General features: G+C 40.7%; 1 protein-coding gene across 27 annotated transcripts in view; it reads left to right on the top strand.

Annotated features, from left to right (window-relative positions):
- The window catches only part of LOC120447893 (CUGBP Elav-like family member 4), a 128,159-nt gene extending 106,684 nt beyond the window's left edge, over nt 1–21,475 (top strand). For 6 of the 27 annotated variants that reach the window (XM_039629523.2, XM_039629509.2, XM_039629518.2 and 3 more), the window contains 7 exons: nt 16,722–16,865; nt 16,921–17,221; nt 17,343–17,441; nt 18,275–18,352; nt 19,831–20,007; nt 20,082–20,710; nt 20,974–21,475. In XM_039629523.2, coding sequence (XP_039485457.1) covers nt 16,722–16,865; nt 16,921–17,221; nt 17,343–17,441; nt 18,275–18,352; nt 19,831–20,007; nt 20,082–20,209 — 927 coding nt within the window. In that variant the 3' untranslated portion in view covers nt 20,210–20,710; nt 20,974–21,475. The remainder of the gene's footprint in view (nt 1–16,721; nt 16,866–16,920; nt 17,222–17,342; nt 17,442–18,274; nt 18,353–19,830; nt 20,008–20,081; nt 20,711–20,973) is intronic. The other 21 variants (XM_039629529.2, XM_039629514.2, XM_039629524.2 and 18 more) reach the window with 7 other exon arrangements.
- The last annotated feature ends 5,927 nt before the right edge of the window (nt 21,476–27,402 follow it).

Here is a 27,402-nt window from a genome sequence, read left to right as displayed (position 1 = left end):
TAAAATGCATTCCCAGCGAACCACAACAATCGCCATGTGCCTGTCCCTGTCCCATGTACAAAACAATTGTTAATTAACTTTAGTGGAAAACATTTCTCCGACTGACTGAACATTGGTTAAATTCCAAAAATTCACTCGCTCGCCACTGAACAATGCGCATTCACACAGGCGGAAGTCATGGCTGAGCATTGAACAAATGCTATTAATGTAATTTGGCATTTATTTATGCATTGGCCATTAAAACAAATAGACACGCTAGCAGCGAATTATAATAATAATATAATAATTATAATTGTGCTGACAGACAAATGATTTTGCGCCGCGAATAACAAAAACTGCATTCGATTGATGGGCTGCGCATTTGATGAGCACTGAAAATGCATTTTTACAGGCTCATTTGCATTTAGTTGGGGGCACAGATATACTTATATGCATATACCAGTATGTAAGGAGTCCTGTTTAATCTGCATATAAATCATTTTAATTTATTTGACTACCACTGTTTGGTATTTGGCCATCAAAGCCTTTATTTTCTATGCGAGTTAATCTTGTAATTGGCGGCTTTTCCTTAATGGACTTTCTCCGCCTCGCCGACGGCCATTTTCATTTTAATTAAAAATCAAAAATAATTAGCTATTTGTATAATTACATGAAAATCATTTGCGCCTGGTCGCAGCCATTAATATTTATTTGAAATATATTTACCCTCCCACTTTCCCACGCTTCCACGTTGCATTGCTTCTTGTTTGTTTGTTGCATTATTTATTTACGTTTCAAACATGTGTCAACATGGCCGCTGGCTAAAAATATATGCAAATATAAATGAGCGCCGAGATAAATATATTGAAAATGGCATAAGCGCACACATATCGGATATACTCGTATACTCACATGTACGCCAGATGAATTATGTCCGCGCCAGGCCATAAATGCATATTTAATTACAAAATTAATTAACATGAAAAATAACTAAAGCAAAAGGTATTATGACAAAAAAAAACAAATGTGTGCTCGCTCTGAACTGCCTGTGAATAAAGTTATAAAAGCCCGTTTATAATACACAGTTCAGTCAGACATTGCTAAAATTAAAGACAAATAGCGATTTTTTTTTTCACGTTCAATAATATTTAATTCAATTAAATGTGTTTATGGAAATGTGTTTTCCATCTATTCCGGCCTACTCGCTCGCTTCATTGCCCAGCAAACAGCTCAATCATTGCTGCTCGCCTGCCGCCAATGTTCTCTAATCAATTTTAATTAAATTAATTCCTCAAACTGAACCCACCACATCCACAGGCCACACAGTCAAGGGAAAGTTTTTACATACCTAACCCCGATTCCCCGATCCCGAATCCGATTCCGAAACCAAAATGAGTTAATATTTGGCCTGTGCCGCAGCAGCCTAAACCTCTAGCCCCCTGGGCAAATATCACTGCTTTTGGCCAAGTGCTGCGGCGCCTGCTGTTAATGACACAACCGCAAACAAAGTGCGAAGCCGTTCTGGTTGTTGTTGTGTAATGTGTAATGGCAAAGCTCATTAGCTTTGCAGGCAAACAAGTTTTAAAGCATGCATTTAGGCGCTCTGCGGTTTGACAGCCGCCCGCCTGCAGCCTCTCTCTGCAGAGAGCTCTGCTGTGTGAGTGTGCGTGCGTGTGTGTGTTGACACAACAATTAAAAGCATTTAAAATAAAGCATGGCATGGCAAACTAGCAGGCGGCTGTAGGCGCCAGGACGGGCAGGACAGGCAGGACAGGCAGGACATGGCCGAGCTACGCAAATGCATAAATTCTGCCTTACAGCGTGCGGGTGCGAAAATGCGTATGCGCTGGTGCGTGTATGTGTGAGCCACTAATTACCATGTCTTTAGCTCTGGCATGGCTTATGGCATCGCCACTAACCGTCGTTGCAGCCATAAACTCTATTGGGCGGTGGCAATTACAGCAGTTACATTTCAGTCACACTTGCCGCGGGAAGATTCAGAGGTCATATAACATCGTTATGTTAGCGACTTCTATAATTTCCATATTTTATTATCTAGTTTCAAGTGCAAAAACACTTTCTCTAAAATTCGATTATTTGGATACTTCGTATATTAATTATCTACAAAGGACATTTTCTTCCCGTGTGATATCTCACAAAGAGTATTCACAGTTCCGTCTTCGATTGTACGCCGCCTCTCCGCAAAGGCTATCGCCAATGTCTAACCAAATATTGTTTGGCAGTCGTAATTATGTCCTGCCAGGAGGCATTTAAAATCGAACATTGGACTAACGCCTAGAGAGAGGCCGCGCCCCACCCAAACGCCGCCCACTCCTTACACTTGTCGCCGCCGGGCAGACACATTAAATTTTCAAGCCATGACAAACAGCAAATTTCACTTCAAACAAAAGACAAATTGCCAGAGGGCCAGGACTTTTTCACCGCTTCCTATCTGGCAATGGCAATCTGCCATCCCACCTCAACTCTAGTCAACTTAACTCGACTCTGCTCAGCTCTGTTCGTCTCAGCTCAATTCAGTTCAGTTCAGCTCAGCTCAGCTCAGCTCAACTTGACTTCAGTTCAGTTGAGTTCGCGTCAAGTGTTTGCCAAGGAGAATGAAGCGAACTTATCGAGTTTGGCCCGTTGTTTGCTAAATTGCAAACACATGCTGCTGCCAAGGAGAAAAACTCCTGGGCGGAGCAGGACAATGGCCAAAGTTAAATCAGGCGTGAAATCAAGCAGGTGTTTCAATTTTTACCAAATTGACTTGACTCTACCCACCGACTCTGCCTTTGTGCTACACCTTTTGAATAGCACTCTTTCCCCCTTTCAACTGGATGATGGATATATCTTGGGCGGGTATTTCGGTCGTTGTCAGGTCGTCTCATTAAAGCGATTATTATGCATTGCATTTCTGATTATAAAACCAAATTAAAAGTTATTCATGCACTGGCCGTGTATGACAAAAAGCAATCATTAAAATTGTTTTAATTTTTATTATTTTACTGTGTGGCATATAATTTTTCATATTTACTTTCTGACAATGGCCGAAGACGAGCGACGGACGCAAACGAACAATGCCACTGTCAGTCCAATGTAAAAATCAAACAAACAAGCGACAAAAAATTAATTATAAAAAAAAAAAAAATAGTCAATAATAATAACAATAATCTGGTCATGCGTGTTCAGTACACGCACTGATTTCGGATATCCCTCAATTGAAAAAAGTGTAATTATTATATAATCATACGTACATACATATATGCACATTATATAGTCGTTCAAAAGGAGCAATGTGTGTGTGTGCTGGGTTGATTTATGAACGAAAAGTATCGCAATGAAACCAAAAGTTGAATGGAATCAGCCTCGAATTCAATCTCCCTCCCAACCGATCGCTTATGGCGATTGTTGTCCACATAATTGTGCCTGGCACTGTATGCTGCATTCTGTGTCTGTAGCTGTAGCTGTATCTGTATCTGTTTGCTGTTTGTTGATTCGTTTTTTCTCGGTATATTATGTCAAGCATAAATTGGCATTTTCAACTGGATTTGCATGTTAATTAAAATGGCGCACGCACGGACAGTTGAAAACAAATGCAGACAAGGCATTAAAGCTCCACATCCAGTCATCCAGTTATTCGTTTCACACACACACCCACACCCACCAAACAGCTAGGCAGGATTCCCCCGTCTCCTGCTTGGCATTCTGGACCAGATCGATGACAGGGCCGCCTGCACTTCAATCGCGGCTGGTTGCATTTCATGCTGAGCTCTATTTACTTGAGTGTTCGTCGCTGAAGAACAGCCAGGACACGGGCCCCAAAGGATCTGAGTTCAGCGGCGGAGAACGCGACCCGGACCAACGACCTACACTTGACTTAACCAGCATTGTCGATTGCAGCAGGGCCACGCCCCCTGGCAAAAATGGCGGAGCTTTAATGATGATTTCTTTGGCGCTTAAGTCGTTTAAACTTCGCCCCCACTTTTGGGGCGAGCGACTTGGGCGCTGGGTTTGTTGCCCGTCGCCATGGACTTGACGAGTGCCTTTTTGTGTGTCTGACGGAGGAGTCCTGCGCCTGCTACTCCTCACCCCGTGCTCCTTGCCTTTTTTTATTGCTCAAGTCTCCTTTCATGTGCATTACGGAGCACTCGTCCTCGCCCTCGGCTGCGTCTTCGCTCCTCGACGCTCCTTGAGCTGCTTTAAGCACTTGACTTGGCCTAGCGGAGGTTGTGGATCCGCCAGCCGATGCCGAAATCCACTTGGTTGACTTAAAGATTGCGCGCAGGGTCTAGATGGAATTATGGCCAAGTGCATAGTCGTAAAGTTCAATATTTTTATAGCTCAGTGTCTGGGTGGCTCGCCTAAAAGCCTGCACTTCTTCATCATTTTGCCATCGCAATTTTCATTCCCATCTCGTTACTGGTTACCCGCATTCGCTATATATATTTCCCACAGAAACAGTTATCAGCTATTAAATAAATGTTCAGCTGCATTTTATTTAATTCATGTGGCAGCCAATTTTATAATTTATTATAAGCAGCCTCTGCCTGTCAGCGATTGTCTGGCCATGCCCACCACATCCCGCCTACCGCGTCGCCCGTTTAATTGACATATTTAAAATATTAAATTGCATCCGTGTGCAAAAATTTAGTGGGCATTCTTTTTGGCTTCGTTTGAATATTTTTAGAGCTGTGCAATTATTAATTTTTAATCATGTAAATAACTCTGCATAGGCAATAAATAGGCATGTGAATATTAGAGAAAGTGGAGAGGGCTAGTCAAAGGAATAATAAAGTGGAATGCCATTTGAAACCATCTTTTAAAGCAGCAACCATAGCTAATCTTCAAAGATATTTGAAGAAAATTTGTTATAATCAGAGATTCCCATTTAATTGAACTTTTTGTATTAGATTTGTATATACTTTTTCTATTTCCCTTGCACATTCAAAACCGCACATAAAAGCCGTAAAGCCTCACACGTGCATTGGTAAACAAAAAAAAAAGCGGCTGGTTGAAAAATTAATAACCAAATTTGCAACGCAACGACATGACAACAATCAGCCCGAGGACATCGACAGTGGAAGGATACCAGGCTGCGGGCGTCGCTGTATTATTAATTAAATGACGCTTAAAAACACGGCAACCAAAAGCGTTTAGGGCATTTGGTGGTCTCGTCGACAATAATTTCACTTTTTTAATCATTTTTAGTTTTCTGACTGCTGCTGGAAATTTATTATCAGTGACAGGCAGACACACAAACAGCATCGGTAGCCTTGCAGCAAAAAGACTCGTTGACAAAAAATTAATAAACTTTAAACCGCGGTTATTTACACTTCAATCGATGCATCGATGGCAGGACATCTATGCACAAAGGCTGTGTGTTTCTCTTTTGATTGTGTCACTTTGGCCTTTCAGTTCACATGTTACCGAATCATTGTAAAATTAGTTTGTATATTTTTGATATGCATTTTATGTGCATTTTTTTGGGCTGAGCAGTGGGAATGTCCTAGAAATTAGACGGCTGTTTATCGCATATTTGGCCATGCATAAAATTCGCTGATTTGCATTGCATAATTTCAGGCGCTCGAGCTGTTTATTTAACTGCTGTTTGAGTGGCCCAAAGGCCAAAGCTTTGATTTATTATGGAGAATTGCCAGTGGCACTAGAGCCACAGCTTTGGAATACATTTAATTCTTTAAAGCAATGCATTAATTAATTTACTTGAATAAATAGTTCAAAATATCTATGTAGATATCTAGGTAATTGTGTGCTGGTGAAATTGTATCCCAGTCAATTGTATTCAAATGTTTTCTTAAAAGCCGAATCATTGTATTTTAATATAAATTAATTTTTTGAGAATATTTTTCACTCATAAATAAAAACACGTTCTGACCAAAAATCCCTTTTTCGTACTAATCACACCATGCTTTTAACTTCTGGGCCCTGCTTTAAAATTCAGAAACTCTTTAGCTTAAAGTTGTAGGAGCAATTAGGACACGCTTCATTGGCTGCCAAAAGGTACATAAACTACGTGAGTGTGGCTCTGTCTGTGTGGGTGTGTGTGTGTGACCAGTCCCTTTCCCTTTTGCCCTGCTTCTTAGAGATCCAGTCCCAAACCCAGAGCTCTAGACCAACTCAGCTCAGCTTTTCATGTAAACGCTTGCTTTGCCATTCGTTCCGAGTCATTTCATTTTCACTTTGTTGTTGGCGCACTCACAAATGTAGTGATGTGTAGGGGGAGGGGAAGGGGATCTGGATCTGAGTTCTACAATGCCATTTGCGCCGCCTGCCTTTGGCCCATAGTTCCACCTCACTAGCCACCCATGGCACCGACTTAAAATGACAAACAACATTGGGAGTCGTCGTCGCAGGATCCCTGAGAAGCGAAAAATGCTTTACCAGCTCACACACACACACACTCGCACATAGACGTTGTAGTGGTAAGGGGGAGGGGGATGGGGGAAGTGGGAGAAGGGAGGAACGCGTACATGCCATTGCACAATCATTGGATTCCGAAACATTTCTAGAATATTTAATAAGAAAACTGAAAATCGTTGAAATGCCAGCAACACTCATAATACTGGGCTGGGATGGCCCAGGCTCGCCCTCAAAGTGGGTGTGGGATTCCCCGATAGAAGGCTAAGGTCAAAGACAATATTGAAATGCCAATTGAACTTTTTGCTATTATTAAAATTTCCCGGCTTTATCCAGGACGAGTGGGAAACAAGCCAGTAAAACTGTCGTTAAGTTCTCTGCCCATTGGGTTGACATTTTGTGTTGGCCCCGTTAAATGGTTCGGCAATTGAATCGTAGATATGCATAATCTAAATGGTAGATTTAATTTACATTGCAAAGGGAAAATGTTCTTTAAATAAGAATACCTCCTATTTAATAATAGCAATCTTCAATAAAAAAAACTAATCATAATACCCTTTTTCTCTTTGTCTTTACAGGTATGTACAAAAAGGTCCTAACAACCCGGTATAATCAATCCTTAAAGTGTTCCGTAAGTTCAAGTGCCTTTGTCTTGTCCATTGCCGTCCGTCGAGTCCTTCGGTTCATTCTGAGCCAATCCGGACAAGATCCCGGTCGAACCCTTCGAAGACACTGAAAAATTTGTATAGCTTATTATTAATAACATTGTAAGGAGGCAAAACCCCATCAAGTAGCTAAATCTTGGCAAGCATTTAAGCAGCATGTCAGAAACAAAACGATGGGGAAAAACCGCCGGGGCTATCCTGGCTGTCGCCGTCGTCGACATTGACAGTGATTACAAGCTAAAAGTATGAAAAACAGCAGAAACTACTTAAGCACAAGAAATAACAAAAGCCCTGACCGAACCAGGCCAGTTCGGCGAAGTTTAGCTGGAATGGGTCGTCGGCAGACTGTAGACAAATTTTTTGCATAAACACAGACGACAAAGCCAACTACTGACTGCACTTAAGACAAGAGTCCGGCGACGGCGGTGGGGGAGCAGGATCGCAAGGACGAAGGGACTGAAGGCAAATCGAAGGCGAAAGGCGAAAGCCGAAAGCTGATGCCATCGAAGCCATGAAGAAGGAATTTCCTCAATTCCTCGATGTGAGATGCGAATTTTTCAATAAATGCAACCATTGGGGAATGGAACAAGGCCGCCAGGGGACCAACCGACCGCCCAACCGACCGACGGACCGTATTATAATTTCGGACGGGGCAGGACGAGCATCGTTTAAAATATGTCTGGGCGGGGCAGGACTCGCCTCCGACTGAGTCCCGGACTAGGAGCAGGAAGCACATAAGTAGAAACGGCTCAAAATGCAAAGTAGACGACATCCGCTTTGAGATTGGATGACGTTCGTCCTCGCCATTGCCATCGTTGGCATCGCCTTACGCCGTCGTCTTCGCCGTGAAGTATTAAAAGCAAATAAGTAATAAAAATAATAATGGAGCATTTTTACCATTTTTTTGCCCTCGCAAGTAAGGGAATAGCTCGCAAAAAAAAAAAGGATAAGCATCTTAGCGCAATTTCTTGCTGCCTTCTCAATATAACAAAAGGTCCTTGCGCCCAGGCAAATGTGCCGAAAATGTGGGTTTGAGGCAACCCAGCTGCTGGCCCTCGTCCGACGCTATGTTGTCCTTTATTTTCCGTTTTTTTTTAGCTTCCTTGGCCCGCTCATATTTCGCCCTTCGAACCGAACCGAAACCAACCGCCCTTCATCCCGCTTTCAGTTCCCAAAAGGGACAACAACATAAATGCAGGAAATTTGAATGGACGAGCGCAGTGAATGAAATTTGCAAATATTTTTCAAAAATTGAACTTTTCTGGCAAATTTTTTTCTCCACCGATGATGGCGAGCAGAAGGTGGGCGGCAGGCAGGAAGGAAAATGGATAAGGGTATGGGTTGGGGGTATAAGGGAAAAAGGGACTGCGCCGGGGTTTATGAAAATAAGTGAAGAAAATTGATTTGAAGTACTTTGAAGTGCAAAAACGCGTAGCCAGAATCATTGAAGAATGCTTTGGCATATTATTTCGACGTTTTTTTCGCCTTTTTTCGACTACCCAACGAACTCTGTTTCTCTCCTTTTTTTAGCAGACAACTTTTGTTGTGATAAGCAAGTCGAGCAGAAGCGGCATATTTATATGAAAATGTATGCCAGAGGGGGCAGAATGCAACTGCATATCTGCTTATGTTTGAATAAAGTTGCGAAATGGAAAAATAACTGAGTCCGTAAGCAATCTCTGTCGACTGTGTGCCGACTTAAAGTTGCTTGGGTGCCCGACTGAAGTTTAAAACTCACATAAGCAGGTAAATTGCTTTCTAGGCTTAGCCACATCCCAACTCAGACAACAAAGGAGTGTATAAATCGCCTAGAAAACAAGCGACTACCGACTGCCGTCTGTCATTTCCTTTGGCAATTCGAGGACTAGTAGCGACAAAAAATAAACTTCACCTGCAGCCAGGGAAAAATTGTCAAAATATAAACCGCCGTTCCTGTTACCGTCTGTAACCAGGACTACTCTCGTTTATCAGCCAAGGAGCAGGTCCTGGCTGCTTTCCCACATTTCTACTGCTACTTTTTTGCGCCCTAGCAAAGTGAAACGATTCACGCCGCCAACGCCTAGAAGTGTGCAACATTTTTTTGGGCTCCCTCAGATCCTTGGCTTGCTCCTGCCAAATATATTCATTGCAAGATTTGTTGTCTGTGGAAGGAGCCGTTTGCATATGAGGCAAGATTCCTTGCCTGTGTGCATGTGTGTGAGTGTGTGGGAGGCGAAGAGAGACTTACGCTTGAATTGCAAATAGTTAGAAAAGATTTGCCATGATTTGGGCTGCCACTCTGGCCCCCGGAATGCACCGAGATGAAGTCCTGGCCCCAGACCGCATTTCCTTGCTGCCTTTCAATTGCGAGGGACAGCCGGCAAATTTGTCTGCCGAGGCATGCCAGCGATTTGTGCTTACTGCATTTGGGCGGTTCTGTGGGTTTCCAGGACTTCAGAACTCCAGGACTTCCAGGCAATGATTTAATCGAGTCTGCCAGACATTGATGGCTTCATTTCGATGGTCTGTTTAAGCGGCATCCAATGGATGCTTTTTTGGGGGGAGGGGGAAGGAGGATGGTTTATTTCGGCTGACATCTCTGTCAGTGCAGAGGCGACCATATCGGGCATTAAATAAAATGTGAAACAATCAGAAATCAACGCATAACGCAAGCAAATAAAAATATAAAGCATTTGTGGCCAGTTGCCGTTAGCCATTTGGCCCAAACAGCAGTCGCATCCGCACACACACGCACACACACGCACAAACACACACAGCACACACACTCAAATACACGCACACACATTAGTGTGCAATTTGGCCAAATGTCGCCAACGTGGCAGCCTGTCCTCCGTTCCAGAAACTTTCACAATATTTCCGCAAAACAAATTGCGCGTAAAAATGGCAATGCAATTTTTGGTCGTTTGTTGCGGCGGCCGTTGGCCAACTGGACGCCACATTGCATATGTCCTTTCAGCCCCATAGCCCACTCCCTCCTCCACCATTTTGTGTGTGTGTGTGTGTGCGTGAGTCCTGCTCCATGTTTCTGTAATGTTTGCCCAATTGAATTTAATAATATTTTCATTTGGATTTTAGTTTAGTTTTTAGTCGAGGGAAAATATTTTCCGAGCTGTTCCCGACATGTCCTGCGCTCTGAAATGTTTTGTTCGCTCTGTGGCTGCAAAATGGCCAAGGGATCTGAGCCTGTTCCCAAAAAGCTAATTGGGTTCGCGTGTTGTGCGGTTGGTTAATTGTGATTTCGATTCGAATTGCAATTCTGATTATTATGTTTTCTCCGTCATTAGTCTGGTTTTGCCAGTGTCAGCTACAATTTAAGTGGCCAGCTTTTGGGGTCTAAAATCCAACCTCTAAAGAGCAGCAAGAAAAAGGATATCTTACAGTGCCTTTCAATGGCTTATCCTCAAACCCTGTCACGGACCAACTATCGCCTCAACAGCTCGTAAAACCAAAGCAGCAAATTAAACTGCTGCCGTAAAAAGACCACCACCACCACCCCCCGAATTTCCTTTGCCTTTCCTTGACCATTATCCTGACCATAAATACAATATTTGATAATTTTATTAACAATTTCGACTGTAAATTGTTTACGACTTGACAGTGGAGGAAAAAAGAGCGAAAGAGCTTTTTAGGCGTCTGCCGGATTGGTGCACTTTTTGTGTTGCCACAGAGCAGAAGCAGATGAAATATTCATGTTCACCGACTATCTCCGTCTTATTCCCAATTCCCCAACCCCCGCCCCCCTTTTGGCAGGACTCGTAAATTAAATTTAGCTTCCCCCCAAGCCCCCGAACATTCTGTTCAATCAAGCGTAAAAAAACGCCGCAGACAGACATTGCCAGAAAGGCGGTGGAGAGTGGGCGTGGCGAGTGCTGCTTTATCCTTGCTATCCTTGCGATCCCAGCAGTGGTTTAGTTTTTGTGCCAGATTGTGTGAGAGTGTGTAAGGGTGTTTGTGCGAAAGGACTGTGATTTTAACTGCATTAGAGGCCCAGTCCTTAGTGCTGGATTCAATTTGTTGCAATGCTATGCTAAAAAGCTGAAATCAGGCGGCCAGGTCCAAGGATCTGGCCGGAGCCAGAGGTCCTTTTTGTGCAGCTTTTCGCATTAAATTTATGAAATTGTGCGCTTCCTCTTTTTCGGTCATGTTCTCTCAAAACTCAATCATGCTTGCATGCAATATCCTGCCGCCTCCTTCGAGGACCTATGTCCTTTTTGCTCGTTCAGCCAGCCCATTTGTTTGAGTATGCCCCCATACCCGGCTCCTGGAGACATTTATACCCAACAATAACAACACTGTTGACACAAACACACTCAGGCCGGGACTGTCGAGGTCCTGGAGAGTCCTCAGAGTTCGCAAAAGTATGCAGAGACAAATGCAGCCGTCGCACTGAAGCGAAATGTAAGAATGGAGCAGGAAGCAACCTTTAACTATGCTCTACCTCGATTTCCAACTTCTTGGGGCGAAATTGCCCTTAAACTTTTCTGTCACATTCCGAGCATATCTTGGCCAAACTTGCCCCGAGCCCAATTCCAGCCTGTTGATTGCCCATTTAGCAGGCTCTTTCTTTGCAGGATCGATCCCCGGCATCCTTTCGTTAAGCCCATTAGGGCTGGCGCTTTGTGCCCAAAAGGACTCTCGTCCGACGATCCGCTCGCGAAGCCTTTGACAACTTTCAGACCCGTTGATTGCCTTATTAGGCCCTGTGAGGGAACGGATAGCGGCAGGACTCTTTCGAAAGGAACTCTCGGCGAGTAATTGAATTAAATGGCTGGCGCTGTGTGGCAAAAAGCAAAGTAAATTAAATAAGTTTTTCATTTTGGCCGCGGCCAAGTTGCATTGTCAACGCCGTCGTCGTCTGAGTCCTTCGTCCTTCGTCCTGCTGCCTGCTTTTTGCTTGCCCGCATTTTACGCTTCGCCGGCGGCCCTTTGTCGGGTCGCCAATTTCGCGGAGAGGCGGCGGGAATGAGGCGAATCCCGGCCAGAATGCAATGAGCCAAAAGTTGTTTAATGTATGCATTGCCTTGCCCATCCAACCAGCCATTCCCTCCATTCCCGCCATCCAGTTGTCCAGGCCAGAGTTGCGGTTAACAGCGCGTCGCAACTTTTCGGGGGCTTCGAGGGCGCAAAGAAGTAACTTTTCAGCATAGTACGTAAATTTCCGGATTTTTTGTGGCAGGACTCCGTTAATGCTGAGCATACTTTTAGGTAGCTTAGTGGCATTTACACTAATTTCGACTGCCGACTCCCACTGGCAATGGTGTGATTTATTTGCCGGAAAAGATTACTTACTCTGGCCTGCGGTTTTCCACGCCGCGTTTGCGTATTGAAGGAAAAGCGTTTTCGTTTTTGACATGACTCTCTGCTTTCGACTTACTGCCGCTGACAGCAGAAGCAGCAGCAGTAGCAGCGGAATGGAAAGCTGGTAAAACGAATTTGTAATTAGTTTTACTGCCACTTTTACTCGGTTGTACTTTGTTCTATTGAGAGTTTTTCGGGTTCAGTTCAGGTTTGTCTTTTAAGTGAAAATTAATTGGAAAACTCGTCGAGAACTCTCGCTCATTGTGCAGCAGTTTTCCATGCAAATGAAGGCTCTATCTAAGACTATATGGGTTAACATATTTAAGAGTTTCTCTCGAAGCTCTTTAAAACAGTTCCTCGAAACTCCCAACCGCGTGGTTCGAAGAAGCATCGAGAAGAACAACAAACGTTAATTGAAGTGCACTTCCCTTTTAATTTGCAGCCAACAAATTACAGCATATCAGCTGCATGCACGCCATAAACAAGCAGGTCCTTCGTCCTGCAACGTTCGTCCTGCTCGGCGTTGAGCACCGCTTCCTGTTCCTGCTTAATTTCATATTTCGAAACATGACACTTTCACACTTTGGCTAATTTAAAAGCACACAAAATGGCCGGTCGCAACACGCTGATGTCGCTGCTGCCTTCTTGTTTCGTGACGAATGTGCTTTTGCTTTGTTGCCCCATGGAGATGGTGTTGCATGTGGCACACACAACACACTGACACTGACACTCCGCCTCGCTTGGTTTCGGGATTCGGGAGTCGGAAGTAGAGAGTAGGGGCTTGGGGATTGGGATTCCTTTTCGCGCATACGTGTGTGCAACGCTGTCGCTCGTTAAATTGTCGCCTGACACCTCGCTAATGTCATCATCATTGTGCCCACCACGAGCACCGCCATGAATGCCAGGTTGCCGAGCTGCCAGGTTGGGAGCTGAGTCTCAGCCACATTATTACTGTAATTATGTTGGCCGTGTAAACGTCATTAGGGGTTTAGCCAGCAAAACGTGCCGCAATCGCTGTGTTGTAATGGCGTGGACAAAGTGCAGGAACTATTTTGGCCAGTCTATTGACTGGCATTTCGCAGCCAGCACTTTGAATCAATTTCACACACATTCAAAAAGCTTAAATCCATTTACTCTTTGGCTAAAAATTGTTATAAAAAAACGGCATGGCACCATCAACAGATGGTACTGTGAGAAAAAAGGAGAAGAAATGTCCATTACCATTAGGTTGAAATTTATGGGCTTGCATTTTGAATACATTTTGCTGTCGCTGCTTTAATTGATAGATAAAAATTGCTTCCCATTAAACACCGAAGCGAGCTGAGCCGACCGGGCCAGGCCAATTCATTTAGCAATTAAAACAAGCTGCGGCCAAAACGAGTAAATGGAAAAAAAAGAAGCGAAAAGCGAAGCAACCGATGGCAAAACGTAGCAAACTATAAAATGCAAATCAGTTGCATATAAAAATATATATAATTCATTTGTTAAAACCATTTGCCGGCCATTTGCTTTCAACGTTTTTTATGCATACGCTCCGTATGTTGTGGACAAGAAATATGTTGTCCTTTTAGGCGTTGACAAATCGGCGCTCACACTCGCGCCTAAAAGTATGCAACAAGCAAAAAGCAGCAGCAACGGCAGGAGCAACAGCAGATGCAAAGCCAGGAGCCAAAGGCATCGCCACAGTGAACGTGGCGAGGCGGGAATAATAATTTTTGGCACGACTGCCATGTTAACATGTCCCCAGACACGTACTACTGCCATCCCATACCATACCATCCCATTCCCGCACCCATTGAATTCGGTAAACGTTGCACACTTCCCGTCGCGAGTTTATTATGTAAGAGGACGGGAGAACGAGGATGTATGTGTCCTGGCTGCATTTCATCGCCCCTGTCCGTGTCCCCGGGCTTACCGGCTGCCCCTGTGGCTTGTAGAACCATTAGTGAACACGGGTTACTGTGATTACCCCGGGCCCATGACCCCCTGATACCCCCTGATACCCCTTGAAAACCCAGACCACTACGCGATCCACGAAAGCCGACAGGTTCACCCTGGGAGAGTAGTCTTGGCTGGCAATTTCCATTCGCATTCGCATTTGCATTTCGCATTGAAATATATAAATACGTGCACGGCTTTTGGGGCGGCAGACAAATTACTTTTTAAATGCACTGTAAGCCCTTCAATTGTAATTGGCCACCGTGCGGTCTGAAACTTTGCCAAAAAGGCGAAAAAATAAACGACTAAAATCCCCAGAAATCGAAGAGAGCGCTGCGACGGAGAACTTTGAGTGAGCCGCATTAAAAAACAATAAAAAAATATTGGGCCGAGTAAGAGGCTAAGGACCGTGGGCCCATCGTCTAATGGCGTCACGTTTGTGCCGCCCCGAAAAGTGGCATGCAACATGCGATTGCTGCCAAAAGTGCCGCCTGGCACGAGTCCAGGCCCAAGCGGCAAAGCACCAGGCAGCAGACGGCAGGCGGCAGGCAGCAAGGACCAAGGTTAGTTGGCTTGTTAGTTGGCAGCTTGCCTGCCTGTTGCACTTGCCACTGAAGCACGACTGCGATTCGTTCTGGTTAGGCGTGCTGCCAACTCGCTCTCTCTCTCTCTTCAGATCGAGTCCTTTCAAGGATGTGTCTGTGTGCCGTGTTGAATTTTTCATTTCATTTGGCGGCAGCAATTCACTTGAATGGGAATTTCGTGTCGTCGCAATCGCAGTAGCAGTCGCAGTCGCAGTCGCAGTTGCAGACGTTGTCGTCTTCGTCAAGCGGAAACGGAAGTGAACAGGCCAAACAACTGCACATATAGAGCACATAATAAACGTTCAAATTGACTGAATGACGACTACTGCCTGAAACTGCTGAACTCTCTGCCTCCTAGGCCCCATAATTCTCCCCAGTGAGCCACATAAATTTGTTTGTGCCATTTTTTTGGCTTGCGCTCAACCCAAGCTTTTTGGCCATCAGCCAGCTGACATGGGCTGGGGATTATTAGACAATTAAATTGACGTTAATGAATTAATTTATGAGCTTCTGCGGTGGTCCTTGCCTGTTGCATAGTTCTCCGTGGGCAGAGACAATTAGGGCCACAGATTAGCTTTGGTTAATGGAGGTTTATCGCCTTCAATGGCAGGCAATTGAGGTTGAAACAAGCTCCATTCCAACTCACCGCATACGAAATTGTGATGGACTATTTTCGTGTTTAATCTGCCCTAAGCTTCGAGTACAAATAGCTGAGCTGCTCGTATGCCTGAGATAGAAATTAATTTTCCTGTGATATGAGAACCGCCGGCCATGCCGGGTCTTATGTTCAAAGCATCTCATTAAAACTCATTACACGATCTTCTCGGCATCTGCAGGCTATGCCAGAGCGAACAGGAATAGTTTCACCTCGTTGCTTATGGCCCTTTTGCATAATCTCGAGTTTCATATTTCATTAATTAAAATTATGTTCAAGGCAGTGCAGATAGCCGTTTTAGTTGAAGCACCTGTTCGGTTGTAGACTCATTAACAGCCCTCCCACACACACACACACACACACACACATTTACGTAGCTAAGGAGGTGAATTGTGCAACACAATATCATTGTTACTTTGATTAATGATTTGCAAAATCATAAAAGCTTTTATGCTTTCCTAAACCATTCCACAACCAGCCACCCATCCAGCCCACTTCATTCATCATCATCAGCAGCGGCGGGAAAAAAGGTTTCATATTACAAAAACCCATCTTAATTAATACAAGACAGACTGTTACCGAATATTGGAAACGCCTATTCAATTCAAATTGTCATACGTAAGTCGAAACCTCTCGAAAGGAAAGGCGCACTGAGTGGGGGGCACACGAAATGTGAAGCCTGCCATTATTATGCTAATTAATTGACATCAAAAGCAATGAAAATGGAAGAGCCCAGTAGCGGGTCTAGTAGCAGGTCTTTGTTGAACGCATTTATATCAAAATCAATGACAGACGACAATGGCGGAAAATGAAAGGTAAGGCAGGAGGCGAGCCCATAAGCCGCTTTGTATAGAAATGCAAATCGAAGTGCGCGTATGCCAATTATTTTGATATACTGGTATATTTTTTTTTCTTATATATACTCATCGTACATAATTATAATAAGATAATAATGAGCAGTCGAACAAAGGAAGCAGGTGCACAGCGGTGCTTTCAGTCCCAGTTACGCAACGCTGTCATCACAAAATAATGGCCTGTAATAGGATTTCCTGTTTTCCAGCAAAGAAGAGGAAAGCAAAGCGGAAAAGCCGCCTATAAATATGCAATGACAGAGCACTCGACTCGATACAACCCTTGACTCAACTCAACTCAACTCAACTCAACTCAACACAATTCAACTGAACTCCACTCACCTCCATTCTCCACTTCACTCCACTTATCTTGCAGGGCGCATCCTCCAGCCTGGTCGTCAAATACGCCGACACGGAGAAGGAGCGACAAATAAGGCGCATGCAGCAAATGGCCGGTCACATGAACCTGCTGAATCCGTTCGTCTTTAATCAGTTCAGTCCGTACGGCGCCTACGCCCAGGTAAGTCCGCTCCCCCCACCCCCAAATGCATTCACCGCTCCTACATATAAAGCAGCTCCCCTCTCCTCCGGAATTGCAGCAACAGCAACAGGCCGCCCTGATGGCCGCCGCTGCCACGGCACCCGGATCCGCAGCCGCCTACATGAACCCCATGGCGGCCCTGGCAACGCAGATACCTCATGGCCTAAACGGCACCGGCCAGCCCCCCTCGCTGCCCTCGCCGACCATGCCCAACTTCAACATGGGCGCCAACACGCCCAACGGACAGCCCGGCGGAGCGGCTGCCGCTGCTGCTGCGGCAGCTGCCGCGGACGGCGTCTTCACGAACGGCATTCCACAAACGGCATTCCCAGGACGTAAGTAACTTTATAACTTATTTCATTTGTTTTGCATTTTAAAAGCAAATGCAATGCTTCGAAGAACGCATCTCATGGAGTTTCTACATGTTCTCTATAGCCACTGAACTGTTTGTTGCAGATCCGCTGCACTTGACTATACCGCCACAAGGTTTGCCAAACGGCGATGCTGCTACCCTGCAACATGCCTTCCCTGGTCTGCCACCGTTTCCAGGAGTTGGTGAGTATCTCCTTTACTCTAAGCCTAGAACATAAGATTCAGGACACGCTTGGCGGCAGAGCGTTAGATATTCGATTGCCATATGCCGTATTTCCATTGAGAGTTGAGAGTAATTTTGCCATGTCATTTGAATCGTGTTCAGTTACACATTTAGACCATCCATCTGCATCACCCATGGCATTGTGTACCATCTCGTCACCAGCATCATTTTCCATTAATAGCATCGGTTTATGTTCCAATGAACCCAATCACAACAGAAAAAACAGCCCAATCATTCATTACTGTTTTTATCGAAATAATTAATAATTGTTGTGTCATGCCATAAATATTTATTGTTAGTAAAGTGTGACTTAACTCTAATTTCTAAAAAAAAAAGCAGTTTAACTTATTATTTCTTTTTTGTGCAACAGAAGCTGAGCACATGTTGAAAATGCAGAGTTCATTTTTAATATATGCTAGCTCTTGGTGTTGGCTTTTGGTTTATTTAATTTTCATTACATTTGGTACAAAAAAAGTGCAAAATTATTAGAAAAACCCGTTTTTGGTGCGCTGATATGAGATCAAAGATTCAGTGTTGAGCGTATTATTCTAACCCATTCTCAAATCCAGTCGATCTACTATGGCTGCTTAACAACATTTAGTTAGTTTGGTTCTTTAGTAATTTGTTTTTCTGTCTGTTGATTACTAAACTACGAGAACTATTTTAAATACTTAAAAACATATACATACATATATATATATATCTATACGTATTCTTAATTGTTGTGTTGTCTTTATAAATGTTTCGGAATTTGTGTAAAAACCAAAAACAAAATTATTTATATATAATGCAGCCTTTCCCGCCGTCTATGGACAGTTTCCACAAGCTTTACCACCTCCCCTAGCGGCGGTTGCACCCACTCAGCGTGAAGGTAAGCTTTTCATTATAATTTCGTTGATCACCTATGTATATCCCCATTTTCCCCATTTTCCCCCGACTCCCCCCCGAATCGATTACTACACGTTCGTACGTTTGGTTCAGTTCTTGTCGAGCGATATTGCATTTGACCAGCTACCAGTTACAATGTCGAATGATTTCGGCCAAATGCAAATACTACTTATACGTTTACATTGTACATGTTTATACCGATTCTGAATTTCGTTCGATTCTTTGTCATTGTAAACATGCTACACACACACTCACACAGACGCCCACACAAATACACATACACCCGAATGGTCTACACTCAGCAAAAATCGGAGATATCGCCCTCGATCTAGCAGACGAAGAGCAGTAATTCATTTAATTTGTTGTGCGGAAGGAAATTAAATTTTTTTAACAAAGGCTCATAAAAATTAATTACTTTGCATACTGTGTTTCATTCGGCCTTATTTTATTTTGATAAACATTTTATCCCTTTTGCCACCACCCACTGCCAAAAAGTAGAAAGGATGTCTCGGTTTTCAACCCTTTTTTGTTTGGGGTTGGCGAGCAGGCGTAAATCGTTTTTAATGGCTGCATTCAATGGCATTTTATGCGATCGTAAAAATTACATATAAGCTGCTTAAAATCATATAAAGACCGTCGGCGTATTTCGAAGACATTTGCTCATAAAATTTTATGTTTCTTTTTCGGTTCGTTTTGCTCATCTTTTTGCCTTTCGTCAGGGACAGAGACACAAGTAATCCATTGTCTACCCGTAAAATACCGAGTGCGTGGGTGTGGTTGTATCTGTGTGTATGTGTGTGTGTGCAATATACATTTGTGTTCGTGTGTGTATAATACCTACCTATATGCTAACTATAAACCTAACTTGAGTGTAAAGTTCGTTTTGGTTCCATTTCGATATCTGTGCGCCGTAGTCTGTTGTTTCTCTCTGTGTATCCTGTGTATCCTGTGACCTTACCTGCATGATAAACCACCCAGTCACACAGCCATCTAAGTATGGATTCCATATATTAACTACACATGCTACACATATTGATCATACAAAAATTGGGGCTAAATCTAAGCTAAAGACTTAAGTATATTTATATATGGCCAGATTCATTAGGCATCTCTAGAGTACGAGTATATGCATTGAAACCTTTTGAAGGGTATGTCATTTAGACTGTTCGTTTGCTCATGGTTTTGGTTTTGGTTTCCTATTTTCCGCAGACTTATATTGCGCCCTTAGTTTTAGTTGATTCGTCCAGAAACAAGATCAGCCACAGAACACAGACCACAAATATATCGATAATATATCCATCAGACCAAGTCAAGCTAATTCGAATTCAATGCAAACAAGAAAACAAAACAAGAACAAGCAAGCAGACATAACTCATAAAATTATAAATTATGATTTTCCTCATTATTAAATTTAATTTGTTCTCTACTTTGTTTCTTCTCTTTAAAATGTCTTCCTTTAAGATTTTCTGATGTTCCCAGGATGTTCGATATCCGGACCCGAGGGCTGCAATCTCTTCATCTACCATTTGCCCCAAGAGTTTGGCGACGCCGAGTTAATGCAAATGTTCCTGCCCTTTGGCAATGTGATCAGCTCCAAGGTCTTCATTGATCGTGCTACAAACCAGAGCAAATGTTTCGGTAGTGTTACATTTTTTTTTTTGATCAGTCCCTTGAGCCGTTTTGTCTAACTAAAATAATTTCTTTCTTGACAGGATTTGTTTCATTCGATAATCCCGCCAGCGCTCAAGCGGCCATTCAGGCCATGAATGGCTTCCAGATTGGCATGAAAAGACTGAAAGTTCAATTGAAGCGGCCAAAGGATGCCAGTCGACCCTATTAACAATCGGAGTTCCTTAAACGCAATTCACAACAACCAACTGGAGCAACTACATCAGCAACAGCCGCTTTGCCAACAACTACCGCATTTTCAGCAGCCACGCCCACATCGGCAGTAACCTCCGTATCAGCAACAGTGACCACAACGGCCCACTATAATAACCTTGGCAGCAGCTTTAGGCCAACCCTATCATTGCCCCCTGAACGCTCCAACCACAATGCCCACATACCCTACACTTTTGCCAGCTGGCGCAGCGGGACATACTGCTATCGCGACAACAACAACAACAATAACGAAAACTGCAGCGACAACAAAAACAACCACAGGAACGTACCCGAGTCCCAATCCCAAAACGATCCATCATCCAACACCAATTGCTCCAAAGTTGAACTGGTCGAGAGACTATTCATGTGGCAACAGCAAAAGCGAAAGGCCTAAATGCGACATCAAACACGACAGCAACCATAACAACTGCAGCTACAATAAGGAGCAACTATTGATGGGGTGAGCAAAACTATAAATTATCGAAGGACTTACAAAATCATCGATAAGCCGACATCGTATCGATATGTAAAGCGATTTTCGATAATAATATCGATGCCTAAACATGTAATCTGTATTTGTATGAAAGAAGAACAGACATTTTTCCGATATTAAATCGAAATAATCGCTATATGTATCGATAGCGAATTGATTTTTGTGCGTGTATCGGACCTACATGCTCTTATTGATTCCTAACTAATAATATTTTCTTCCTTAAATTTCAGATGGTCGTCAACCATGCTATGTGAAAACGATTATAGAAATGAAACATGCAAAGCGTATGTAAAAAAAAAAATAAAAAAATAGTAAACAAGAAAAATGTAAATTTAAAAAAGAAAACCACTTAGAGCTGAAAAATTGAATAGATTTATATATATAATATATTTATATATATTTATCCGATTATACATTCATCTGAATGCAGTACAGCAGTACACACAAAATAATAAGAGAAACCCAAACAAAAAAGAAACCACAAACAAAATTATAAATTGAGAAATGCAGAAGAATGACAGAATTTTTGCCAAAATATCGATTTAATAAAAGTATATATTTATAGAAGCAAGAAACAAACATTGATATTGATAGTTTTGTTAACAACTAAAGAACAAGAACATTGCACACCAGTACACTCCCACACTGAACACAAAACTTGAGACAAAAACTGACTGGCAAGAGACCAAAATTATCTGGGTTTTCAAATAAAAATAACAAAACAAAAAAAAAGAAAAAAAAACAATTAAGGACGATAAGAGCAGCAACCATTTTATATGAGTAATTGGTGATGGGAATTTATAAAAATTAAAACCTCTGCGCAAGGAAAATTAGTTGAAAAACAAAGCAAACACAAAAGATGAACTATTAAAACTGAATTTGTTAATCTGATGAACTCGATCGGAGTTTACAGTTAATCGAGTAAATTAGGAGGCAGCAGTTAATGGAAAGGGTTAAAATATAGATGGGAAATAGAGGAAGTTAGGTGAGAAAGAAGACAAAGTAGGTCTGCAACTTTTTAGCATTTAGTGGTAAGCAAAATGGCAAAGATTCAACAGATGCATAAACAGATTATATGTACACATGAAAAATTAACACAAAAATTCGAATTTAATTAATTTTAAGTAAAAGAAAACGGATATAGAAAGTTAGAACTAGACGGGACAGAGCAAGCCACTTAATATGCGACGTGCTTTGAGGGGTAAGTCCAATCCCCAAAGGGTTCGACCAGCCTCACCACAAGCAAAAATATCATTTTTTATAATATATAAATGAGTACTAATTTTAGAAATATTATAAAATGGATTTGTTAGAACTATTGAAGAGAATCAAAGTGAAGAAAGCTAAACAAAAACATTAAAAAGAATTATGAAATACAATATCTACAGCGATCATTTACGTTGGCCTATATTTTCTCTGAGGGAGAAAATTCTTGTAATTGTTTAAATTTCTCAATTTTTTAATTCGATACCGTTTGGTTATAAAAGTGTATTTAAAAATCGTAAACGATTTTATAGAATAATAAACAAAATTTTGAATAAAATCAAACAACAACTTTACACTTAAACTTAGCTGCTTTCAACAAAAACAATTACAGGTACTTACAGATATACATGCATATATATATATATATATACATAGAAATATATAATAAAAGGAAGGAAAAATGCAAAAAGTAAATAAAAACTCAAAGGAAAGAAAAGGAGATATAAATAGGGCTACTGAAGGAATGAAAAACATAACAAACATTTTGCTATGAAAGTATTACTATAAAAATATATACAAAATAGATATACAAAACAGCAGAAAACTTAAAGTTTTGGCCACTTATTTTCACAACCAGCTCCGAGAACGAAACCGAAACCGATACAGATAATGATTCAGATTCCGATCAAGTTGACCATAGCGCGCCCTAGCCAGACTAAGCAAACTATTTAACACTAAGCTTATATTAATTATTATTGATTGTTATTATAAACAAAAATTACAATTAGAATTTTTATCACAGTCAAAAAGGAAGCAAGTATTTTTTAGCGAAACTAGAGAATTTATCACGGCCTATTACATTTATTCAATACTTTTGTTTTGTTTTTCACACTGACATAGGACGACACAATACCCCGCACATCTACACTGAAATCTAACTAAATATTATCGTCAATAAAACAAAAAAAAAACGTAAAATGAGATCTTTATCCAACATGTACTCAACTGTCTGTTGAATCGAATCTTTAACAATTTAGCAGCAAAATCTGTACAAAAGCGTGAATAAGAAGAGGAGAAGGACCGATGAGTCAAATCTACAGCTAAATATGCCAAAAAATAAGATTATGGATAGTGAAAGGATAACAGAGAATAGAGAACAGAGAGCAGAGGGTGGAGAAAATTAACAATTATTTAGAGTTTGTATAGTGAAAATGATAAGTTTAGAGTCGCCTAGTCTGTGGGTCCTGCAGAGGATTCTTCATCTGCGGGACGTATTTGATACTAAAGATAAAAATTTAAATATTAACAAATACAAATATAAAACTATAAGATATATTAAAATATGGAAAGAAAATTGTTATCAGAGTTAAAGTTAATTTTGTTACCAGTGCAATAAATAGTTTGGTGCGATACTTATGAGTTCCCTCTCAACCAATTTCAAAACTTTAATTTTAGTCAGTTTTCATTTCCGTTCTAAAGTATTGCCAATCGGATCACTGAGACAGTATTAGAAATCTGGGCAAATACAAAAGTTACGGGCCAGAGTGAGGGGAAATATTATATTCAAAGTCAAATCGATTTAATCCGTTTAATTTATTCCTCTTTTGAATCAGAAAATGTTAAGCCTCAACAGGAGTAATAATGTAAATATAGAAAATGAAACCTAAGGCGGATGAAAGTCCCACACTGAGAGAAACGAATGAAATGGCAGTTATTTAACGACACATGCATACAAGAATAATTATATACCTACAAACATACAAGTACATAACATATATGAAAATTATCAAACTGATTTTAGCGCCTATTCAAAAGTAGTTCAGCCAGAGACACTCAAGAATTTTGACAGCTTTGAATTAAAATGCTAAACTAGAATTTTACTTCAGAAAAACTCATCCAAATACACGTACACGAACACGCTACATGTATTTACGATCTTGTATGAATCGATCTAGTCAAATTCAAGTTAATTATTGAATAAAGAAAATTAAACCTTAATGAAGAATAAGAAATTTAAAAACCAAGTCAAACTATTGAGATAATAATAATTTACTATTATTATGTACTATGATTATGATTAACGAATTATGATTTATCTATGTATTGAAAATACGAACACAAGTATTTAAATTAATATATAAAGAATTATTATTATAATTATAATTATTATTATTATATGCTATTATACAAACATTTTTAGATCATATACACTATACTATGAAACATACGGAATCAAGCAAAATAATACATTTTGTGCTAAACTGATTTTGGCAAAATTATGCAAATTATATACCAAGAGGAAGGATACTAAAACCCTAAATTATCGTAACTATTATTTTTAAAGCATAACACACAATAAACTAAACTAAACCAAGAGAAGCAGAACAAATAAAAGAAAAAACAAATTGAAAAACCAAAATACAAAGCAACCAAACTTGTTTTATTTTCTCATTATTTTACGCGCCTGTGACATCCGGCTTTTGATTCATTTCAATTGGCAGATACCAGGACAGACTAGGTCACATACCCCCCTACAAAAAATAAAAACACACAATCCCAACCCGAAACAGAGGACTGAGAATTTGGCATAATACCCTCCCCCTCCAATTTGAATATTTTTTACCCATGTTCTCCCTTAAGTATATTTTGATAAACTAAAAACAAAAACCAAAACACGAAAAGGGCTGTGACACGAACATTTAACAAAAAAATGTGAACAAAATCAAATTTTTTATCGTTTGCGCTTAGTTTTGATTTTAATGATCATTTTAAAGAGCGGTGATAACAAGAAACCACTAAAGCCAAATCAAAATTAAATCGATAAACGAATAAAAATACAATATAAAGGAACAATTAAGTCGCTTAATTCAAATTCGAAATGAAATGTGATGGAAGCAAACAAAAAACGAGAAACAAGAAAGCTAATTAAATAATTAACAAAAAAAACATGTCGAATTCATATTAAACTTAACGAATAGAAAAGACAATTGTACCTTGAGCATAAAGTGTAAAAATTGGAACTCGTAAAAATTAAAGTATTCCTAGACATAAACCATAGATAACAAGCACATAACTAAAAAAAAAATGGACAGGTTTCGCCCATCTCGCTTGAGGGGATATGAAAATTGGCACATTTCTTTGCAATTTTTGCCAAAATCCAGTTTAGTGCCAGAAAACATCCTTTTAAGCTGCAATCTGCATTTAGCGTCGTCATACTCCGCGTCTTCACTATCTCAAAATTGTACGCACACACACACAAAAAGCACACAACGAACTCACCACCACATACACACGCATCATATCAAGTACGCGGATATGCGAACCGTAGTCTATAACTTGGCGGTCTTCTCGGCGATTCTCAAATTGTTTAGCTGGTGGCAAAGAGACACGAAATCGAAGGGACCCCATTGGCATTGCATTTCCTCTTGATTTCTTTGATTTCTGTTTCTGAATTCCTTTTTTCGTTTGTAGCCAGCTAAGAGTAGCGCTAAACTAAGAATAAGTATTGTACATTACTAATGAAAATGAAGTCTCTTATCGATGATCGTTCCTTAAACTTAATCTATTATGCGAATAGATTTTGTCCTACGCATAATGTATTTTTATTATACAAAATGCGGAATGTGGCATTCTTATAGAATGTTTATTACTCTATACAAGGCATTACTAATAAAAACTAACTTCTTTATTTATTATATATACTATACACAAATATATTATATATACTAGTTAATGACAAGGTTAGACAAAGTAGTGAATGAAGCTTACGACACTGACACGGAAACAAAAGAACATGAAACAACCAAAAACACTGGAGTCCAAGTTTAGAACTTACTAATCAAAATATATTTAGATACACTTTTCTGCAGGTATTTAAACGGAAGTAAACGTAAAAGTAAAAGTAAAACTAAACTAATGCTAACGATAACGATTACGATAAATAACGATAGAGACAAGCACTTAACCCCACCATAACCAAGGACTTACCAAAATTGCATACACTAGTTTTCTAACTACACCTACAAGGACACCCAATCAACACGCCAACCAACACACAGACACAGTTACAAGGGCCCAAAAAAGGCAGCAGGACGAGGAATGTAGGTCGATTGATCGATTGATCGATAGGTAGGATGAAAAGGGTAGGGTGCATATCTTTTTGCCAAGCCTAACACATTTTGCCTTTGATATAGTGCATTTTTAGTTTGGTTTTAATAGAATCACCAGAAGGACATATTGGATACAGGGTAATACATGCAGTTAAATATAAATAGAAACTAAACTTATCATATAACCTATGATCATTTCGTATTGAACCAAAGCATTTCAATTCATTTGTACTATAATTTCCCTCAAAGCTTCCGCACTTTTTTCAATACCATACTTTTAAGCTGGAGACAAGACACACTTTTGAAGCTTTGCTTACCAACTAGATTTCGCTTGGATAGGCATAGGGTTAGATCTTTAGAGTATCATCAACCATGGGCATAGATGGGAAATGGAAAGGCTATAGTAGCTATAGGAATATAACAAAAACAGCAACAATAATTGGCGGCGCTTGTAAGAAAGCTCAGAAAGTGCATTTAAAATACAACAAAAAGAACAACAACAACAACAAAATATGAAAACAAAATGAAAAGGGAGAAATTGAAACATTTTTAAAAGCAGAAACTAGTCGTACTTATATAGACGATATATTATAATACTATTATTATGACAATTATTACTATTACTATGAACAAAGAAAGATTTATTAGCGAGCTAAGGTCAACCAAGCATTATAAACCAATTTTGCAATTATACAAACCGAATCGGATCGGATGGAATGATATGGGAGGCATAGGTGTACGGCTGGAGATATTGGCGTTGAAAAGGCCCAAAAGTTATTTTTTGTAGATAAAACTGTTATCTTTTAGTACTTAGCCAAATGTTAGATCGAGGTACGAGTTGCAGAGATACATACGATGTACGAGTATATGTATAACTCATGCAGTTGGCAGCAGGCTAATCGAATAAAACCAAATGGTCAAAGCGAATTTATATTGTATATAGTATAAAGCCCCTCAAACAGAAACCCGAACCAAAGGGTTGAATTATTGCATATTATTGAAAAACAAAAAAAAAAAAACTAGTTGCTAGTCTAGATTTTAGCATCAACACATCAGATGGACACATATTACACTTGGAATTTTTTTGAGTGTAGCTTGAGATGCGTTTCAGAAACTATTTCTCAGATGCAGTACTATAGCTACAGCTTCTTTGTACACTCTATATACTTTCCGTTTAGAAATCCGTCCGTATTTAGCATTATGCAAGCACACAAACACTCACACACACGTAAGCAAAACGGCATGTGGTTTGATTTTGGCAACTTATCCTCACATTTGAATGATTTGCAATTGCTCCAGACTCAGATTTATGTATGTAATTACATCCGTCTTAAACGATCCCAA

The sequence above is a fragment of the Drosophila santomea genome, chromosome 3L, assembly GCF_016746245.2.
Source record: "Drosophila santomea strain STO CAGO 1482 chromosome 3L, Prin_Dsan_1.1, whole genome shotgun sequence".
In the NCBI taxonomy this organism is placed as follows: Eukaryota; Metazoa; Arthropoda; class Insecta; order Diptera; family Drosophilidae; genus Drosophila; species Drosophila santomea.
The sequence above is the reverse complement of the archived record's forward strand: the minus strand, read 5'-3'. Positions and strand labels throughout refer to the sequence as shown.